The 22,053-nt window shown below is 53.0% G+C and overlaps 1 protein-coding gene across 5 annotated transcripts in view; it reads left to right on the forward strand.

Annotated features, from left to right (window-relative positions):
* The window catches only part of LOC144485980 (nuclear GTPase SLIP-GC-like), a 228,496-nt gene that overhangs the window by 129,003 nt on the left and 77,440 nt on the right, over positions 1-22,053 (forward strand). For all 5 annotated transcript variants that reach the window (XM_078204074.1, XM_078204076.1, XM_078204077.1 and 2 more), the window contains 3 exons: positions 38-216; positions 8,789-8,825; positions 8,925-9,044. In XM_078204074.1, the coding sequence (XP_078060200.1) occupies positions 38-216; positions 8,789-8,825; positions 8,925-9,044 (336 nt within the window). The remainder of the gene's footprint in view (positions 1-37; positions 217-8,788; positions 8,826-8,924; positions 9,045-22,053) is intronic.

Below are 22,053 nucleotides of genomic sequence, written 5' to 3' on the forward strand. Positions count from 1 at the left end.
TGTGTTTTTTCTGTCAATTCTTCTGTGTATTTTGCAGAGTCTGATGCAATGCTCATCTGTCTGGGTTGTATCCGCCATATCCAGGGCTCTTGATGAAAAAATTGCCAATACGATTTTTAGTACTTCAATAAAGTCTGCTACAAATGGGGGGAGATGTCATGACATTGCTTTTATCTGCACCAAGACGGATGACATCCAATGGAAGGAATATCTAAGGTCTGTACACAGTTTGTAAATGCACACTGATGTTATAGAGTCATAGAGGTTTACAGCATGGAAACAGGCCCTTCGGCCCAACTTGTCCATGCCACCCTTTTTTTTAAAACCCCTAAGCTAATCCCAATTGCCCGCATTTGGCCCATATCCCTCTTTACCCATCTTACCCATGTAACTATCTAAATGCTTTTTAAAAGATAAAATTGTACCCGCCTCTACTACTACCTCTGGCAGCTTGTTCCAGACACTCACCACCCTCTGTGTGAAAAACATTGCCCCTCTGGACACTTTTGTATCTCTCCCCTCTCCCCTTAAACCTATGCCCTCTACTTTTAGACTCTCCTACCTTTGTGAAAAGATATTGACAATATAGCTGATCTGTGCCTCTCATTATTTTATTGACCTCTATAAGGTCACCCCTCAGCCTCCTACGCTCCAGAGAAAAAAGTCCCAGTCTATCCAGCCTCTCCTTATAACTCAATCCATCAAGTCCCTGATTGCATCCTAGTAAATCTTTTCTGCACTCTTTCTGGTTTAATAATATCCTTTCTATAATACGGTGACCAGAATTGCACACAGTATTCCAAGTGTGGCCTTACCAATGTCTTGTACAACTTCAACAAGACGTCCCAACTCCTGTATTCAATGTTCTGACCGATGAAACCAAGCATGCCAAATGCCTTCTTCACCACTCTGTCCACCTGTGACTCCACTTTCAAGGAGCTATGAACATGTACCCCTATGTTATTGTTATAAGCCTCACATTGGAGGAGCTGGCCCATTCCGGTGCTTATAATGTATAGGTTTACTCATCATCTTGGATTTAATTGCTATTTCAGAGGTGTTGGAAATTACATCCTAACATGCAGAAATCAAGTCATTGACAGACCCCTGAACAAAGGCAGGTCCTTACTAATATCACAGAGTCACAGACTGAAGAAATCTTTGATGCCTTGACTTAAATTTTACTTGACGTGACAGGATGCCTGAATAGTAACTTTCAGTTGCTGCTCTCAGGAGGTCTGATCCCAGGCCTGATCCTGATTTTAACTTTATTCATCCTTTGTCAAGGTCCCATTGCCCCACCCCAAGCTCTGATTTCCCACGAGTATTTGAATCATCGATAGTCACAAGTGAGGTGCCTGAAGATTGGAGAGTGGCAAATGTTGTGCCTTTGTTTAAAAAAGGCTGCAGGGAAAAGCCTGGGAACTACAGACCAGTGAGCCTCACATCTGTGGTGGGTAAGTTGTTGGAAGGTATTTTGAGAGACTGGATCTACAGGTATTTAGAGACGTAGGGACTGATTAGGGACAGTCAGCGTGGCTTTGTGAGTGGAAAATCATGTCTCACAAATTTAATTGAGTTTTTTGAAGGGATAACCAAGAAGGTAGATGAGGGCAGTGCAGTTGATGTTGTCTACATGGACTTTAGCAAGGCTTTTGACAAGGTACCGCATGGTAGGTTGTTGCATAAGGTTAAATCTCACGGGATCCAGGGTGAGGTATCTAAATAGATGCAAAATTGGCTTCTTGACAGAAGCCAGAGGGTGATTGTCGAGGGTTGTTTTTCAAACTGGAGGCCTGTGATCAGCAGTGGTGTGCCTCAGGGACCAGTGCTGGGCCCACTGTTATTTGTCATTTATATTAATGATTTGGATGAGAATTTAGGAAGCATGATTACTAAGTTTGCAGATGACACCAAGATTGGTGGCATAGTGGATAGTGAAGAAAGTTATCTCCGATTGCAACGGGATCTTAATCAATTGGGCCAGTGGGCTGATGAATGGCAGATGGAGTTTAATTTAGACAAATGCGAGGTGATGCATTTTGGTAGATTGAACGAGGGCAGGACTTACTCAGTTAATGGTAGGGCATTGGGGAGAGTTACAGAACAAAGAGATTTCGGGGTACAGGTTCATAGCTCCTTGAAAGTGGAGTCACAGGTGGACAGAATGGTGAAGAAGGCATTCAGCATGCTTGGTTTCATTGGTAAGAACATTGAATACAGGAGTTGGGACGTCTTGTTAAAGTTGTACAAGACATTGGTAAGGCCACACTTGGAATATTGTGTGCAATTCTGGTCACCCTATTATAGAAAGGATATTATTAAACTAGAAAGAGTGCAGAAAAGATTTACTAGGATGCTATCAGGACTTGATGGTTTGAGTTATAAGGAGAGGCTGGATAGACTGGGATTTTTTTCTCTGGAGCGTAGGAGGCTGAGGGGTGACCTTATAGAGGTCTATAAAATAATGAGGGGCACAGATCAGCTAGATGGTCAATATCTTTTCCCAAAGGTAGGGGAGTCTAAAACTAGAGGGCATAGGTTTAAGGTGAAAGGGGAGAGATACAAAAGTGTTCAGAGGGGCAATGTTTTTCACACAGAGGGTGGTGAGTGTCTGGAACAAGCTGCCAGAGGTAGTAGTAGAGGCGGGTACAATTTTGTTTTTAAAAAAGCATTTAGACAGTTACATGGGTACGATGGGTATAGAGGGATATGGGACAAATGCGGGCAATTGTGATTAGCTTCGGGGTTTAATAAAAAGGGCGACATGGACAAGTTGGGCCGAAGGGCCTGTTTCCATGCTGTAAACCTCTATGACTCTGACTCTGATATCTCCCTTGTCGCTAAACCCCTCCCTTCCTATCTCTCCCCTCCCTGATATTCAGCTTCCAATCTTAATTTTGGCTTCCAGCTGCTACCATTTGCCACCCCCTCCTTATTCCCCTTTCACCCCCTCCTAAGTGTGCCCGATCTCTTTCCTGCCTCCGCACCTCTCATTATCCCAACACTTACTCCAACCATGGGCTCAGAGACAACTGTTGGGGTAGAGGGAGTGGCTCTTTCTCTTTGTAAATGATAAAAATGTAAGGGTGTTGTGACATTTCATTAAAGCATTAGGCAGCAGCAGCAGTGAGCAGCAGCTCTAGGTCTTTCATACATCAAGAAGTACTGTGTCCTAATAGTGAGCCCTGGGGAACACCACAATATACTTCTCATCAGTCTGAAATATAACTGTTCACCACTCCTTTTTACTTCCTGTTTCTGAGTCAAGTGGTATTCATGCTGCCACCAGTCCTTTAATCTCACGGGCTTTATATTCTGGTAACCAGACAATTGTCTGGTACTTTATTTAGTGCTATTTTTTTGAAGCATGATATTCCTTTAGTAAATGCAGGCTGACTGTCACTGATTGCCTGTAAAGGTTTCTCCACCACTGACTTAAGGCTGGCCAGACAGTAGTTACTGCACATACCCCTTTTGTGTTTTTGAATTTGCAATCCTCCAGTCCTGTGTCAGTCCTAGTTTTAAAAAAAACAGGCAATACCAACCCATCATCCACCTGCTTCCCTGTGATGCCATACTCGATATTTTCTCCAATTGGCTCTTGGGACTGGCGGGCGATACCTGCTTCATCTTCTGGACTCTCCCTGGTGGAGTCTTCCCTCCTGTGCCCCGCCTTCTAACAATCTTAGATTCTCCAAACCTATTGCAGCAAATTTAGTACTTTTGAAGAGTAGTCAGAATCTGGTGAACTGGTGCGACAACAATAATCTCTCCCTCAATGTCAACAAAACAAAGGAACTATACGTCGAATTCAGGAAGCGTAGTAGAGGACATGCCCCTGTCTACATCAATGGGGACCAAGTAGAAAGGGTCGAGAGCTTCAAGTTTTTAGATGTCCAGATCACCAACAACCTGTCCTGATCCCCCCACGCCGACACTATAGTTAAGAAAGCCCAGCAACGGGCCTCTACTTTCTCAGAAGACTGAGGAAATTTGGCATGTCAGCTACGACTCTCACCAACATTTACAGATGCACCATGGAAAGCATTATTTCTGGTTGTATTACAGCTTGGTATGGCTCCTGCTCTGCCCAAGCCCACAATAAACTACAAAAGGTCATGAATGTAGCCCAGTTCATCATGCAAACCAACCTCCTATCTATTGACTCTGTCTACACTTCCCGCTGCCTTGGCAAAGCAGCCAGCATAATTAAGGACCCCATGCACCCTGGACATTCTCTCTTCCACCTTCTTCCGTCGGGAAAAAGAGACAAAAATCTGAGGTCACGGACCAACCGACTCAAGAACAGCTTCTTCCCTGCTGCTGTCAGACTTTTGAATGGACCTACCTCGCATGAAGTTGATCTTCCTCTACACCCTAGCTATGACTGTAACACTACATTCTGCACTCTCTCCTTCTCTATGTACGGTATGCTTTGTCTGTATAGCGCGCAAGAAACAATACTTTTCACTGTATACTTATACATGTGACAATAATAAATCAAATCAAATGAATTGTAATATAGGAAATATGACAGTGAATTTGTTCACAGCAAGCTCCCACAATCAGTAGTGAGGTAATAACCACATGTTATGCTTATAAGTTCTGGTGGAGTGACAATTGAGTCGGATTGCCACTCCGCTCATAGTAACTTATTTTGAAATCCAACTACTGTTGCCTGATCTCCTGACTCAAGCTGGGCGAGATCTCTGAAACAGTGACTTTCCGAGGCCTTCAGTTGAAGGCAACTCAGTTAAAGGTAAGTAAGCTGGGGCCGGGGTTTGTTTGGCCTGGAGCAGTGTTTGTGTGTCGGATTGAGCTGGGGGCGAGGTCATGGGGTAGTTGGGGTACGGGAGGCACCCTGTGGGTGTATCGTCAGTGATGGGGGATGGAACGGGGGGTCGCTGTGTAGTGATGGGGGTGTCTCATAGGGAGATCAGGGTAGTTCAGTACAACAGCTACTCAGAAGCTAGAAGTGGTTTTAATTCTTTGAACCTTTCTTTGGTATTTATTAAATTATTACGATATGACAGTCAGAACCATTTCCAGATGCTTCCAAGTGTAGGGAACTGCTGAAAGAAAATTGCCATTGTGAAGACTTTTTTTCAATATTACTGTGCTCTTTTGTGAAGCAGATATGTGTGGGTGTGTGTGTGTGCGTGTGTGCAAGTCTATGTGTACATGCAAGTGTGTGTGCGCGCAAGTGTGTATGCGTGTGTTACGATGCGGAAGTTGACCCTCTTTTGAGAAGTAACACCGAATCCACCAAAGAGGAATATCTTGCCTTGTAATCTGTTAACAGTATGTGGGAAGGTCTAGTGGGTAACTAACAGAAATATCACACTCATTTTAAAATGAACATAACAATTTATTTATTTAACTAACAAGTAACATACTGAATAAAATAAGATTCCAATGGGATGCTGTTCAAATAAATGCAATACTCATTCACTAACCAAAACAAATATAACAAAGGAATTCAGATACTCTCAAAAATACAACCAGGTTTGTGGCTTTCTGAATCATTTGGAGTTCCTCTGTTGATTCCTCTGTCTGTAGGTTCTTACTGATTTGGTACCTTTCACTAGTTAGATGGTGTGTTCCCTTAAAAGATATATGAAGCTGGCAGAGTTGAGAGCTGCTCTCTCCCTCTCAATGCTTGAGAGACGGCAGTGCTTCTGTTGCTGTCATATTCTTCCCCTCCCGCACTCTCTTTTATACCTGTGATAACCTATCAATTTTCCTACAAAAGGATTGGTTTGATGTTGTCGACACCATCAAATTCAAATCTTATAGGTTCCTGGTCGCTGAGTGCCTGCTTTAAATTGATTGGGCAAATTTTTAAAAAAACAGGCTGTCTTGTCAAGGCGTGACTTTTTGATAAAAATGTTTCAGCTTGGACTCTGTGTGTACTTCGAATTTTAAACTTCCAAGCACTGAAACAAAACCCCAGCTTTTAAAGGGACCACACAAATTTTTTTTCTTCTCGCATTTTTACAATTTTTTACATCTTTACCAACATCAGATTCCAACTTCACAAACTCAACTTCACAACAGCATGCAAATGTATATGTGTGGGCGTGTGTGTGTGGAAATGTGTGTGTGTGTGTGCGCAAATGTGTGTGTATGAGCTTGTGTGTGTGTATATCTGTGCGAGCGTATGAATGTGCAAGTGTGTGTACAAGCATATGTGTGTGTGTGTGTGTGTGCCAACTTAAATTAAGCTGAACACAGTTAAGCTGCAAGGTTTTAATCACTAAATGGGCCACATGTAAAATGGCTGCCATTTGAAGTGGAGAGGCTAAGATGGATTACTCGTAAATACAGCATGAGTAGAAATTTGCATTAGGAGATAAGTGAGAATTTGCCTGTTGAATTTCAAAGAGAAATGAAAATGGGATTTACAACTGGCAAAGGTCATAAATGAATAAAGCAAAGTTATTAAATTTATTTTACTCAAACGTAGTGGCCATTAGGAAAACATGCAATATATTTATATTCTGGGAAAGGTAATTTACAAAGACGGATAAGAACAATGGGTTTAAAGATGAAAAAAAACATATTTAAAGACAGATTGAAAGCTATGTTGGAAGAAGGGCTATGTAAGAACCAGCAATGTGCTGTGCTGACAGAGAACTGGAAAGATGCAAAATGGGCCATCGCCAGAAACCCTGGAGCAATGTCTGTTCCAGAAGGCCGGGTTTTGTTTAACGTCTTGGATTTCCACTGTTGAGAGAGAGGGAAAGAGAAGCCCTGTGAAATATCTACTCTGTCGCAAAAGTGGCTTTCTTGGGGTAATATTACTAGGATTGTTATAGATTAAGTATCTGTTGGGACTGTTGCTTGAAAAAAGGGTGTTTATTTGTGAGGCTAACTAAATAGAAATCTTTTGGGGAAATGAGCATAAGACTAATTTTAACAATGTGAATGTAATCTTGTGTGGTTAAGTTCTTGTTTCTTTTGTTCAGAATTTTAAAAATTTTATATTTAAATCCCCAAAAGTGGTATTGATGTACTGGTTAGGTTGATTGGCCACACTAAATTGCCCCTCAGTGTCAGGGGGATTAGCATGGTAAATACATGGGGTTACAGGGATAGAGCCTGGGTGGAGTTGTTGTCGGTGCAGGCTCGATGGGGCGAATGGCTCCTTCTGCACTGTAGGGACTCTATGATTCTATTGGATTTCTTATTCCTGACTTGGGTACGCTTACGGGTAGGATTCTCCCACAAAAATTCAAAGTGTCGATTTCGCATAAAAACTGAAGTAAATCCTGCTGTTTTTTTGAGTGGGAGTTTCAAAATGAATCTTCCACACTCTGTGCACTGCAGAGTGCACTCACGTGGATATCATTCAAAATTAGGATGCAGGGCCTATTCCTGCTGGAGAGGTTGAGATTGGCGCATGCGCAGTAGCCCCACATGCTGGCCTCCCAATCGCTGGCCAGCCCCACAACTCCCCATCACTAGCCACGCGACATCCCCCCCATGCCCCAATCGCTGGACTCCCATCCTCTGTCACCAAGCTCAAGTGCAGAGTGGTAGCAGAACTCCACATTCCCACCGATTTCCCCCCAGTAGGCCCCGCCCCTCTCTGACCCTGCCCACTTGGCACTGCCTGATGCCTGGTGGACAGTGCCAAGGTGCCCATTGCCACTTTGCCCTTGGCAGTGCCAGGGGCCAGGCTGACACTTCCAGGCTGGCAGTGCTGAGGGAGCACCCTCCCTACCGCCTTCACTGCAGTGGGGTGGGGCCGCCAGCTCCCCGCTAGTGGAGAGCTATGTGGGGAGCTATTGCAAACCCTCCTGGAGTGAAACGCTCCTGGCGGGGAGGTGGAGACACTCATTCACATTCAAATCAGTATTAGCATAATTTATACAGCTCTACGCCAATTTCTGGCATGGAGTTGATGGCGCTGGAAATCCAGCAGCCAGAGATGCGCAGAGGTCGAGGTGCCCAGCACAGAGCCTGCTACATGGCCTCCGCTTGAGTTTTCTGGGAAAATTCCACCCCCCGCCCCCCACCCTCCCCCACCACCCCCCTCCCCTCCCCCACCACCACTTCTCATTATAAAATACAAACCCAAAATGATTGTGATAGTTTGTCCAAGTATCTCTTTTGGATTTGGGCAGTCCAGCATTTACCGCCTGCCACATCATAACACCATGTAATCTTTACCCCAGGGGCGTTTGGAGAAAGGTCTCCAGATCATTTTTGGAATAATCCCTCAGATACACTGTCCTGGAAGCTTGGAAGTTACAACTCAATCTGTTTTAGTGCTGCTTGGCAATTAAGTACTGGTTAGGTCTCTGGGGATAACAACTGTATGCTTCTTCAAATGGTGTCATAGAATATTTTGCATTCACCTGAGTGAGTGCATGGGAATTGGGTGGAGCACCTTGTCTGAAAGGTAATACTGACAGGGCAGCACTTCTTCAGCACTGCATAGAATGATCAGGCTAGATATGTGGCTCAATCTTCTCAAGTAGGATTACCTTCACAACCTCCACACTCAGTTGAAAGTAGCCTCCATCTAACTAGTTAATATGTCAGACACATTATCCAAAGATGTGCGGGTTAGTTGATTGGCCATGCTGAAATTGCCCCTTAGTGTCCTGAGATGCGTAGGTTAGAGGGATTAGTGGGTAAATATGTAGGGATATGGGGGTAGGGCCTGTGTGGGATTGTGGTCGGCGCAGACTCGATGGGCCAAATGGCCTCTTTCTGTACTGTAGGGTTTCTATGATTTCTATGATTAACATCCTGATACTGATGTATTCTATTTCAGGGAGCATAGATTCTCTGATGAAGAAATTAAAAAATCTGTAAGTAGATATTAGAGAATCATTTAAAATTATTCATATTCTAAGCATGGAGAGCAGAATTGAATTATTTTTCTTTCAAATATCAATTCCTTCAAATAGATGGAGGATCATCAGATGGAAGCTGATGAAAAAAATAAACAGTTTTGCATGCTGCATCGAAATAAAGCTGTAAAGGAGGCGATGATGAAGCAGTGTGGAACGAAGTGGAAGAAACTGATGGTATGTTGTAAGATTTCAGGGTTTCAAGACATAAAACCCTATTAATTAAAACCACAAAGTTCTGAATTATTAATTTCTAACATTCGGGTCCTCCGTTGTGCATAATCTGACAAGTTATGAACAACTACCATTTATCAATTAAGTAGAATTTATGAGCAAGATTTTACATTTCTTTGTTCATTTATGGGTTGTGGGTGTTACCGGCGAGACCAGCATTAATTTCCCATCCCTAATTGTCCTTGAGAAGGTGGTGGCGAGCTGCCTCCTTGAACCACTCGGGTCAATATGGTGTAGGTACACCCACAGTACTGTTCAGGAAGGAGTTTCAGGATTAGATCCAGTGATAGTGAAAGAGCGGTGATATATTTCCAAGTCAGATGGTGAGTGCCTTTAAGGGAAAATTCCAGGTGGTGGTGTTTCCATGTGTCTGCTGCCCTTGTCTTTCTCAATGGTAGTGGGTTTGGAAGATGGTGCCTCAGGAGCCTTGGTGAGTTGTTGCAAAGCATCTTGTAGATGGTACACACTGCTGCCACCGGTCGTCGGTGGTGGATGGAATGAATGTTTGTGCATGGAATGCCAATCAAACGGCTGCTTTGTCCTGGATGGTGTCAAGCTTCTGGCGTGTTGTTGGAGCCGCACTCCATCTCAGCAAGCTCCCTGCTGGAGTGGAGCTGAACTCAGAACAAAGAGGAGTCTGCACAACTTCAGGCCAGATCAAAGGTCGCTTCTTCCTCTGTCATTGAACTACAGTATCAGACAATGCTTATGTCTGTGCAGATCAGAGGCCAAGACCTTCACCAAGCCATATGGGCCTTACATAAAACATCCATAAGACGAAGGTCCTCTACCATCCTGTCCTCAACTCACAGCAATGTCCCCAGGTAACCAAAATCTATGACAAGACCTTGGATAAGTGGACCACTTTCCATACTTTGAGAGCCTAGTGTTAACAAGGGCAGATATCGGCAGTGAGGTTCAACCCCACCTTCAGTGTGCCAGCGTAGCCTTCAGTCACCTGCGTAAGGGTGGCACAGTGGTTATCACTGCTCTTTCACAGCGCCAGGGACCTGGGTTCAATTTGCGGCTTGGATCACTGTCTGTGCGGATTCTGCATGTTCTCCCCGTGTCTGCTTGGGTTTCCTCCGAGTGCTCCGGTTTCTTCCCACAGTCCAAAAGACGGGTTGGTTAGATGCATTAGCTATGTTAAATTCTCTCTCAGTATATCCAAACAGGCACCGGAGTGTGACGATTAGGGGAATTTTCTAAGCACCTTCATTACAGTGTCAGTGTAAGCTTACTTGATCTTTGAGGCTGAAAGCAGTAAGCAAACAAGGGAGCAGAAACGATCATTAAAAACGTAAGTAACCAGCAAGATAACATCAATAGCATCACCAGCAAGCGACACAATGCTAGTAATATCAAGCCGATTGCTGCAATACCAGGAGCAGCACACACACTGCCCCATTTGTGCAGTGTGCCAACTCAGCACTGAGAGCCATGAATAACACAACATCCATCCACCTAAACAAGACCATGAGTCACATTTTCAGAAAAGAAAACAAGTTATAAAAGATTCTAAAGGTGTTCAGTTTAATTGTAAAAGTTGATTCTTAATCTTTGATGAAATATAAATCAAAAAAGTTAGTGGCTGCCATAGTTATATCGATATAGAAGTTGTTACATTATTTGTAAAGAGTTAGGAACTAATTGTCATGAGGATGAATTTATGAGGAAAGGCTGCTTCGCCCCAGTAGTGATTCCACTGACATATTAGGGATCTTTTATCAAAGCAAGCTTTATTCATAACCCAGTTTAAGTATAACTCTAACAAAATGAAACAGTTTAACTCTTAATTGTTGAACAATCTTTAAAAATGAAAAGAAGCATCTCTTAATTTTTAAATTATTACTATTTCAATTCGAAGGAAGCAACAGGCTTTCCATAGACTTAAACTTCACTTTGAATACAGTTAGCAAACTTGGGCATACTTTGATTTGATTTGATTGGATTTATCATTATTGTCACAGGTATTAGCGTGCAGTGAAAAGTATTGTTTCTTGCGCACTCTACAGACAAAGTATACCATTCATAGAGAAGGAAAGGAGAGAGTGCAGAATGTAGTGTTACAGTCATAGCTGGAGTGTAGAGAAAGATCAACTTGATGCGAGGTAGGTCCATTCAAAAGTCTGACAGCAGCAGGGAAGAAGCTGTTCTTGAATCGGTTGGTACGTGACCTCAGACTTTTGCACCTTTTTCCCAAAGGAAGAAGGTGGAAGAGAGAATGTCCGGGGTGCGTGGGGTCCTTAATTATGCTGGTTGCTTATCCACGGCAGCGGGAAGTGTAGACAGAGTCAATGGAAGGACTTGCTTTAACTTGGGTAACAGTATGAAGGTTCCAGAGAGAAGCTGCAGAGACATTTCAGAGCCAGAGAGAGCAGCTTGTCCACATCGACCTTTAAACAGCCCTCTCCAGCAACAACACAGAAAAAATCTGCTGCAAACCTAGCACTTCCAATGAACTACATCACATGATCCTGTATACCTAAATCCATTTTCCATCAAAAGGAAATACCCCACAGACCCTTCCTCATTTATAAACAAAACACAAGTAGCTTCATTCTAAGTAAACACGACAGTGTTTAAATAAGTAATTATCCTGCTTTCCAGCAGCTGCTGCATTCCTTCCAGACAAACTGACTGCTTTGCGAAAGACAACACTGACCGTAAACGCTCGACTGAAAAACGAAATATATCATTGACACAGTATCATCGCACTTAATACAGCTCCAGCATTCTGAATCTAAAAGAGTGATCATTTCAAAGTTAAGAGAGCTAGAAGACCTAAAACTAACACCGGGGACTGGAGTCACTGCTCCCGGGGACTGGAGTCACTGCTCCCGGGAAAGGAGTCACTGCTCCCGGGGACTGGAGTCACTGCTCCCGGGGACTGGAGTCACTGCTCCCGGGAAAGGAGACACTGCTCCCGGGGACTGGAGTCACTGCTCCCGGGGACTGGAGTCACTGCTCCCGGGAAAGGAGTCACTGCTCCCGGGGACTGGAGTCACTGCTCCCGGGGACTGGAGTCACTGCTCCCGGGAGAGGAGTCACTGCTCCCGGGGACTGGAGTCACTGCTCCCGGGAGAGGAGTCACTGCTCCCGGGGACTGGAGTCACTGCTCCCGGGGACTGGAGTCACTGCTCCCGGGGACTGGAGTCACTGCTCCCGGGGACTGGAGTCACTGCTCCCGGGGACTGGAGTCACTGCTCCCGGGAACTGGAGTCACTGCTCCCGGGGACTGGAGTCACTGCTCCCGGGGACTGGAGTCACTGCTCCCGGGAACTGGAGTCACTGCTCCCGGGGACTGGAGTCACTGCTCCCGGGAACTGGAGTCACTGCTCCCGGGGACTGGAGTCACTGCTCCCGGGGACTGGAGTCACTGGTCCCGGGGACTGGAGTCACTGCTCCCGGGAAAGGAGTCACTGCTCCCGGGGACTGGAGTCACTGCTCCCGGGGACTGGAGTCACTGCTCCCGGGAAAGGAGTCACTGCTCCCGGGAACTGGAGTCACTGCTCCCGGGGACTGAAGTCACTGGTCCCGGGGACTGGAGTCACTGCTCCCGGGAAAGGAGTCACTGCTCCCGGGGACTGGAGTCACTGCTCGCGGGGACTGGAGTCACTGCTCCCGGGGACTGGAGTCACTGCTCCCGGGGACTGGAGTCACTGCTCCCGGGGACTGGAGTCACTGCTCCCGGGAACTGGAGTCACTGCTCCCGGGGACTGGAGTCACTGCTCCCGGGGACTGGAGTCACTGCTCCCGGGAACTGGAGTCACTGCTCCCGGGGACTGGAGTCACTGCTCCCGGGAACTGGAGTCACTGCTCCCGGGGACTGGAGTCACTGCTCCCGGGAAAGGAGTCACTGCTCCCGGGGACTGGAGTCACTGCTCCCGGGGACTGGAGTCACTGCTCCCGGGGACTGGAGTCACTGCTCCCGGGGACTGAAGTCACTGGTCCCGGGGACTGGAGTCACTGCTCCCGGGAAAGGAGTCACTGCTCCCGGGGACTGGAGTCACTGCTCCCGGGGACTGGAGTCACTGCTCCCGGGGACTGGAGTCACTGCTCCCGGGGACTGGAGTCACTGCTCCCGGGGACTGGAGTCACTGCTCCCGGGAACTGGAGTCACTGCTCCCGGGGACTGGAGTCACTGCTCCCGGGGACTGGAGTCACTGCTCCCGGGAACTGGAGTCACTGCTCCCGGGGACTGGAGTCACTGCTCCCGGGAACTGGAGTCACTGCTCCCGGGGACTGGAGTCACTGCTCCCGGGGACTGGAGTCACTGCTCCCGGGGACTGGAGTCACTGCTCCCGGGGACTGGAGTCACTGCTCCCGGGAAAGGAGTCACTGCTCCCGGGGACTGGAGTCACTGCTCCCGGGAACTGGAGTCACTGCTCCCGGGGACTGGAGTCACTGCTCCCGGGGACTGGAGTCACTGCTCCCGGGGACTGGAGTCACTGCTCCCGGGGACTGGAGTCACTGCTCCCGGGAAAGGAGTCACTGCTCCCGGGAACTGGAGTCACTGCTCCCGGGGACTGAAGTCACTGGTCCCGGGGACTGGAGTCACTGCTCCCGGGAAAGGAGTCACTGCTCCCGGGGACTGGAGTCACTGCTCCCGGGAAAGGAGTCACTGCTCCCGGGAAAGGAGTCACTGCTCCCGGGGACTGGAGTCACTGCTCCCGGGGACTGAAGTCACTGGTCCCGGGGACTGGAGTCACTGCTCCCGGGAAAGGAGTCACTGCTCCCGGGGACTGGAGTCACTGCTCCCGGGGACTGGAGTCACTGCTCCCGGGAAAGGAGTCACTGCTCCCGGGAAAGGAGTCACTGCTCCCGGGGACTGGAGTCACTGCTCCCGGGGACTGGAGTCACTGCTCCCGGGAAAGGAGTCACTGCTCCCGGGAAAGGAGTCACTGCTCCCGAGAAAGGAGTCACTGCTCCCTGGAAAGGAGTCACTGCTCCGGGAAAGGAGTCACTGCTCCCGGGAAAGGAGTCACTGCTCCCGGGGACAGGAGTCACTGCTCCCGGGGACTGGAGTCACTGCTCCCGGGGACTGGAGTCACTGCTCCCGGGAAAGGAGTCACTGCTCCCGGGGACTGGAGTCACTGCTCCCGGGGACTGGAGTCACTGCTCCCGGGAAAGGAGTCAAGGCTCCCGGGGACTGGAGTCACTGAACCCGGGAAAGGAGTCACTGCTCCCGGGAAAGGAGTCACTGCTCCCGGGGACTGGAGTCACTGCTCCCGGGAAAGGAGTCACTGCTCCCAGGGACTGGAGTCACTGCTCCCGGGGACTGGAGTCAAGGCTCCCGGGGACTGGAGTCACTGCTCCCGGGGACTGGAGTCACTGCTCCCGGGGACTGGAGTCACTGCTCCCGGGGACTGGAGTCACTGGTCCCGGGGACTGGAGTCACTGGTCCCGGGGACTGGAGTCACTGCTCCCGGGGACTGGAGTCACTGGTCCCGGGGACTGGAGTCACTGCTCCCGGGAAAGGAGTCACTGCTCCCGGGAAAGGAGTCACTGCTCCCGGGGACTGGAGTCACTGCTCCCGGGAAAGGAGTCACTGCTCCCGGGAAAGGAGTCAGTGCTCCCGGGGACTGGAGTCACTGCTCCCGGGAGAGGAGTCACTGCTCCCGGGGACTGGAGTCACTGCTCCCGGGGACTGGAGTCACTGCTCCCGGGAAAGGAGTCACTGCTCCCGGGAAAGGAGTCACTGCTCCCGGGAAAGGAGTCACTGCTCCCAGGAAAGGAGTCACTGCTCCCGGGAAAGGAGTCACTGCTCCCGGGGACTGGAGTCACTGCTCCCGGGAAAGGAGTCACTGCTCCCGGGAAAGGAGTCAGTGCTCCCGGGGACTGGAGTCACTGCTCCCGGGAAAGGAGTCACTGCTCCCGGGGACTGGAGTCACTGCTCCCGGGGACTGGAGTCACTGCTCCCGGGAAAGGAGTCACTGCTCCCGGGAAAGGAGTCACTGCTCCCGGGAAAGGAGTCACTGCTCCCGGGAAAGGAGTCACTGCTCCCGGGAAAGGAGTCACTGCTCCCGGGAAAGGAGTCACTGCTCCCGGGGACTGGAGTCACTGCCCCCAGGAAAGGAGTCACTGCTCCCGGGAAAGGAGTCACTGCTCCCGGGGACAGGAGACACTGAACCCAGGGACTGGAGTCACTGCTCCCGGGAAAGGAGTCACTGCTCCCGGGAAAGGAGTCACTGCTCCTGGGGACTGGAGTCACTGCTCCCGGGAAAGGAGTCACTGCTCCCGGGAAAGGAGTCACTGCTCCCGGGAAAGGAGTCACTGCTCCCGGGAAAGGAGTCACTGCTCCCGGGAATGGAGTCACTGCTCCCGGGAAAGGAGTCACTGCTCCCGGGGACTGGAGGCACTGCTCCCGGGGACTGGAGTCACTGCTCCCGGGGACTGGAGTCACTGCTCCCGGGAAAGGAGTCACTGCTCCCGGGAAAGGAGTCACTGCTCCCGGGGACTGGAGTCACTGCTCCCGGGAAAGGAGTCACTGCTCCCGGGAAAGGAGTCACTGCTCCCGGGAACTGGAGTCACTGCTCCCGGGGACTGGAGTCACTGCTCCCGGGAAAGGAGTCACTGCTCCCGGGAATGGAGTCACTGCTCCCGGGAAAGGAGTCACTGCTCCCGGGAAATCATAGAAATCATAGAAACCCTACAGTACAGAAAGAGGCCATTCGGCCCGTCGAGTCTGCACCGACCACAATCCCACCCAGGCCCTACCCCCATATCCCTACATATTTTACCCACTAATCCCAGGACACTAAGGGCAATTTTAGCATGGCCAATCAACCTAACCCGGGAGTCACTGCTCCCGGGGACTGGAGTCACTGCTCCCGGGGACTGGAGTCACTGCTCCCGGGGACTGGAGTCACTGCTCCCGGGAAAGGAGTCACTGCTCCCGGGAAAGGAGTCACTGCTCCCGGGGACTGGAGTCACTGCTCCCGGGAAAGGAGTCACTGCTCCCGGGAAAGGAGTCACTGCTCCCGGGAACTGGAGTCACTGCTCCCGGGGACTGGAGTCACTGCTCCCGGGAAAGGAGTCACTGCTCCCGGGAATGGAGTCACTGCTCCCGGGAAAGGAGTCACTGCTCCCGGGAAATCATAGAAATCATAGAAACCCTACAGTACAGAAAGAGGCCATTCGGCCCGTCGAGTCTGCACCGACCACAATCCCACCCAGGCCCTACCCCCATATCCCTACATATTTTACCCACTAATCCCAGGACACTAAGGGCAATTTTAGCATGGCCAATCAACCTAACCCGGGAGTCACTGCTCCCGGGAACGGAGTCACTGCTCCCGGGGACTGGAGTCACTGCTCCCGGGGACTGGAGTCACTGCTCCCGGGGACTGGAGTCACTGCTCCCGGGGACTGGAGTCACTGCTCCCGGGAAAGGAGTCACTGCTCCCGGGGACTGGAGTCACTGCTCCCGGGGACTGGAGTCACTGCTCCCGGAGACTGGAGTCACTGCTCCCGGGGACTGGAGTCACTGCTCCCGGGAAAGGAGTCACTGCTCCCGGGGACTGGAGTCACTGCTCCCGGGGACTGGAGTCACTGCTCCCGGGGACTGGAGTCACTGCTCCCGGGGACTGGAGTCACTGCTCCCGGGGACTGGAGTCACTGCTCCCGGGGACTGGAGTCACTGCTCCCGGGGACTGGAGTCACTGCTCCCGGGGACTGGAGTCACTGCTCCCGGGAACGGAGTCACTGCTCCCGGGGACTGGAGTCACTGCTCCCCGGAAAGGAGTCACTGCTCCCGGGGACTGGAGTCACTGCTCCCGGGAAAGGAGTCACTGCTCCCGGGAAAGGAGTCACTGCTCCCGGGGACTGGAGTCACTGCTCCCGGGAAAGGAGTCACTGCTCCCGGGAAAGGAGTCAGTGCTCCCGGGGACTGGAGTCACTGCTCCCGGGAAAGGAGTCACTGCTCCCGGGAAAGGAGTCAGTGCTCCCGGGGACTGGAGTCACTGCTCCCGGGAAAGGAGTCACTGCTCCCGGGGACTGGAGTCACTGCTCCCGGGGACTGGAGTCACTGCTCCCGGGAAAGGAGTCACTGCTCCCGGGAAAGGAGTCACTGCTCCCGGGAAAGGAGTCACTGCTCCCGGGAAAGGAGTCACTGCTCCCGGGAAAGGAGTCACTGCTCCCGGGAAAGGAGTCACTGCTCCCGGGGACTGGAGTCACTGCTCCCGGGAAAGGAGTCACTGCTCCCGGGAAAGGAGTCAGTGCTCCCGGGGACTGGAGTCACTGCTCCCGGGAAAGGAGTCACTGCTCCCGGGGACTGGAGTCACTGCTCCCGGGGACTGGAGTCACTGCTCCCGGGGACTGGAGTCACTGCTCCCGGGGACTGGAGTCACTGCTCCCGGGAAAGGAGTCACTGCTCCCGGGAAAGGAGTCACTGCTCCCGGGAAAGGAGTCACTGCTCCCGGGAAAGGAGTCACTGCTCCCGGGAAAGGAGTCACTGCTCCCGGGGACTGGAGTCACTGCCCCCAGGAAAGGAGTCACTGCTCCCGGGAAAGGAGTCACTGCTCCCGGGGACAGGAGACACTGAACCCAGGGACTGGAGTCACTGCTCCCGGGAAAGGAGTCACTGCTCCCGGGAAAGGAGTCACTGCTCCCGGGAAAGGAGTCACTGCTCCCGGGAAAGGAGTCACTGCTCCCGGGAATGGAGTCACTGCTCCCGGGAAAGGAGTCACTGCTCCCGGGGACTGGAGGCACTGCTCCCAGGGACTGGAGTCACTGCTCCCGGGAAAGGAGTCACTGCTCCCGGGAAAGGAGTCACTGCTCCCGGGGACTGGAGTCACTGCTCCCGGGAACTGGAGTCACTGCTCCCGGGGACTGGAGTCACTGCTCCCGGGGACTGGAGTCACTGCTCCCGGGGACTGGAGTCACTGCTCCCGGGAAAGGAGTCACTGCTCCCGGGAAAGGAGTCACTGCTCCCGGGGACTGGAGTCACTGCTCCCGGGAAAGGAGTCACTGCTCCCGGGAAAGGAGTCACTGCTCCCGGGAACTGGAGTCACTGCTCCCGGGGACTGGAGTCACTGCTCCCGGGAAAGGAGTCACTGCTCCCGGGAATGGAGTCACTGCTCCCGGGAAAGGAGTCACTGCTCCCGGGGACTGGAGTCACTGCTCCCGGGAAAGGAGTCACTGCTCCCGGGGACTGGAGTCACTGCTCCTGGGAAAGGAGTCACTGCTCCCGGGAAATCATAGAAATCATAGAAACCCTACAGTACAGAAAGAGGCCATTCGGCCCGTCGAGTCTGCACCGACCACAATCCCACCCAGGCCCTACCCCCATATCCCTACATATTTTACCCACTAATCCCAGGACACTAAGGGCAATTTTAGCATGGCCAATCAACCTAACCCGGGAGTCACTGCTCCCGGGAACGGAGTCACTGCTCCCGGGGACTGGAGTCACTGCTCCCGGGAAAGGAGTCACTGCTCCCGGGAACGGAGTCACTGCTCCCGGGGACTGGAGTCACTGCTCCCGGGGACTGGAGTCACTGCTCCCGGGGACTGGAGTCACTGCTCCCGGGGACTGGAGTCACTGCTCCCGGGGACTGGAGTCACTGCTCCCGGGAACGGAGTCACTGCTCCCGGGGACTGGAGTCACTGCTCCCCGGAAAGGAGTCACTGCTCCCGGGGACTGGAGTCACTGCTCCCGGGAAAGGAGTCACTGCTCCCGGGAAAGGAGTCACTGCTCCCGGGAAAGGAGTCACTGCTCCCGGGGACTGGAGTCACTGCTCCCGGGGACTGGAGTCACTGCTCCCGGGGACTGGAGTCACTGCTCCCGGGAAAGGAGTCACTGCTCCCGGGGACTGGAGTCACTGCTCCCGGGGACTGGAGTCACTGCTCCCGGGAAAGGAGTCACTGCTCCCGGGGACTGGAGTCACTGCTCCCGGGAAAGGAGTCACTGCTCCCGGGAAAGGAGTCACTGCTCCCGGGGACTGGAGTCACTGCTCCCGGGAAAGGAGTCACTGCTCCCGGGGACTGGAGTCACTGCTCCCGGGAAAGGAGTCACTGCTCCCGGGGACTGGAGACACTGAACCCGGGAAAGGAGTCACTGCTCCCGGGAAAGGAGTCACTGCTCCCGGGAAAGGAGTCACTGCTCCCGGGGACTGGAGTCACTGCTCCCGGGAAAGGAGTCACTGCTCCCGGGGACTGGAGTCACTGCTCCCGGGGACTGGAGTCACTGCTCCCGGGAAAGGAGTCACTGCTCCCGGGGACTGGAGTCACTGCTCCCGGGAAAGGAGTCACTGCTCCCGGGAAAGGAGTCACTGCTCCCGGGGACTGGAGTCACTGCTCCCGGGAAAGGAGTCACTGCTCCCGGGGACTGGAGTCACTGCTCCCGGGAAAGGAGTCACTGCTCCCGGGAAAGGAGTCACTGCTCCCGGGGACTGGAGTCACTGCTCCCGGGAAAGGAGTCACTGCTCCCGGGGACTGGAGTCACTGCTCCCGGGGACTGGAGTCACTGCTCCCGGGAAAGGAGTCACTGGTCCCGGGGACTGGAATCACTGCTCCCGGGAAAGGAGTCACTGCTCCCGGAGACTGGAGTCACTGCTCCCGGGGACAGGAGTCACTGCTCCCGGGAAAGGAGTCACTGCTCCCGGGAAAGGAGTCACTGCTCCCGGGGACTGGAGTCACTGCTCCCGGGAAAGGAGTCACTGCTCCCGGGGACTGGAGTCACTGCTCCCGGGGACTGGAGTCACTGCTCCCGGGAAAGGAGTCACTGCTCCCGGGAAAGGAGTCACTGCTCCCGGGAAAGGAGTCACTGCTCCCGGGAAAGGAGTCACTGCTCCCGGGGACTGGAGTCACTGCTCCCGGGGACTGGAGTCACTGCTCCCGGGAAAGGAGTCACTGCTCCCGGGAAAGGAGTCACTGCTCCCGGGAAAGGAGTCACTGCTCCCGGGAAAGGAGTCACTGCTCCCGGGAAAGGAGTCACTGCTCCCGGGGACTGGAGTCACTGCTCCCGGGGACTGGAGTCACTGCTCCCGGGGACTGGAGTCACTGGTCCCGGGAAAGGAGTCACTGCTCCCGGGGACTGGAGTCACTGCTCCCGGGGACTGGAGTCACTGCTCCCGGGGACTGGAGTCACTGCTCCCGGGGACTGGAGTCACTGCTCCCGGGGACTGGAGTCACTGCTCCCGGGAAAGGGGTCACTGCTCCCGGGGACTGGAGTCACTGCTCCCGGGGACTGGAGTCACTGCTCCCGGGGACTGGAGTCACTGCTCCCGGGGACTGGAGTCACTGCTCCCGGGGACTGGAGTCACTGCTCCCGGGGACTGGAGTCACTGCTCCCGGGAAAGGGGTCACTGCTCCCGGGGACTGGAGTCACTGCTCCCGGGGACTGGAGTCACTACTCCCGGGGACTGGAGTCACTGCTCCCGGGGACTGGAGTCACTGCTCCCGGGGACTGGAGTCACTGCTCCCGGGAAAGGGGTCACTGCTCCCGGGGACTGGAGTCACTGCTCCCGGGGACTGGAGTCACTGCTCCCGGGGACTGGAGTCACTGCTCCCGGGGACTGGAGTCACTGCTCCCGGGAAAGGGGTCACTGCTCCCGGGGACTGGAGTCACTGCTCCCGGGAAAGGAGTCACTGCTCCCGGGGACTGGAGTCACTGCTCCCGGGAAAGGAGTCACTGCTCCCGGGAAAGGAGTCACTGCTCCCGGGAATGGAGTCACTGCTCCCGGGAAAGGAGTCACTGCTCCCGGGGACTGGAGTCACTGCTCCCGGGGACTGGAGTCACTGCTCCCGGGAAAGGAGTCACTGCTCCCGGGAAAGGAGTCACTGCTCCCGGGAAAGGAGTCACTGCTCCCGGGGACTGGAGTCACTGCTCCCGGGGACTGGAGTCACTGCTCCCGGGAAAGGAGTCACTGCTCCCGGGAAAGGAGTCACTGCTCCCGGGGACTGGAGTCACTGCTCCTGGGGACTGGAGTCACTGCTCCCGGGAAAGGAGTCACTGCTCCCGGGAAAGGAGTCACTGCTCCCGGGGACTGGAGTCACTGCTCCCGGGAAAGGAGTCACTGCTCCCGGGAAAGGAGTCACTGCTCCCGGGGACTGGAGTCACTGCTCCCGGGAAAGGAGTCACTGCTCCCGGGGACTGGAGTCACTGCTCCCGGGAAAGGAGTCACTGCTCCCGGGGACTGGAGTCACTGCTCCCGGGGACTGGAGTCACTGCTCCCGGGGACTGGAGTCACTGCTCCCGGGAAAGGAGTCACTGCTCCCGGGAAAGGAGTCACTGCTCCCGGGAATGGAGTCACTGCTCCCGGGAAAGGAGTCACTGCTCCCGGGGACTGGAGTCACTGCTCCCGGGAAAGGAGTCACTGCTCCCGGGGACTGGAGTCACTGCTCCCGGGGACTGGAGTCACTGCTCCCGGGGACTGGAGTCACTGCTCCCGGGAAAGGAGTCACTGCTCCCGGGGACTGGAGTCACTGCTCCCGGGAAAGGAGTCACTGCTCCCGGGGACTGGAGTCACTGCTCCCGGGGACTGGAGTCACTGCTCCCGGGGACTGGAGTCACTGCTCCCGGGAAAGGAGTCACTGCTCCCGGGAAAGGAGTCACTGCTCCCGGGAATGGAGTCACTGCTCCCGGGAAAGGAGTCACTGCTCCCGGGGACTGGAGTCACTGCTCCCGGGAAAGGAGTCACTGCTCCCGGGGACTGGAGTCACTGCTCCCGGGGACTGGAGTCACTGCTCCCGGGGACTGGAGTCACTGCTCCCGGGAAAGGAGTCACTGCTCCCGGGAAAGGAGTCACTGCTCCCGGGAATGGAGTCACTGCTCCCGGGAAAGGAGTCACTGCTCCCGGGGACTGGAGTCACTGCTCCCGGGAAAGGAGTCACTGCTCCCGGGAAAGGAGTCACTGCTCCCGGGGACTGGAGTCACTGCTCCCGGGGACTGGAATCACTGCTCCCGGGGACTGGAGTCACTGCTCCCGGGAAAGGAGTCACTGCTCCC

Source organism: Mustelus asterias, unplaced genomic scaffold (assembly GCF_964213995.1).
Source record: "Mustelus asterias unplaced genomic scaffold, sMusAst1.hap1.1 HAP1_SCAFFOLD_259, whole genome shotgun sequence".
Taxonomy (NCBI): domain Eukaryota; kingdom Metazoa; phylum Chordata; class Chondrichthyes; order Carcharhiniformes; family Triakidae; genus Mustelus; species Mustelus asterias.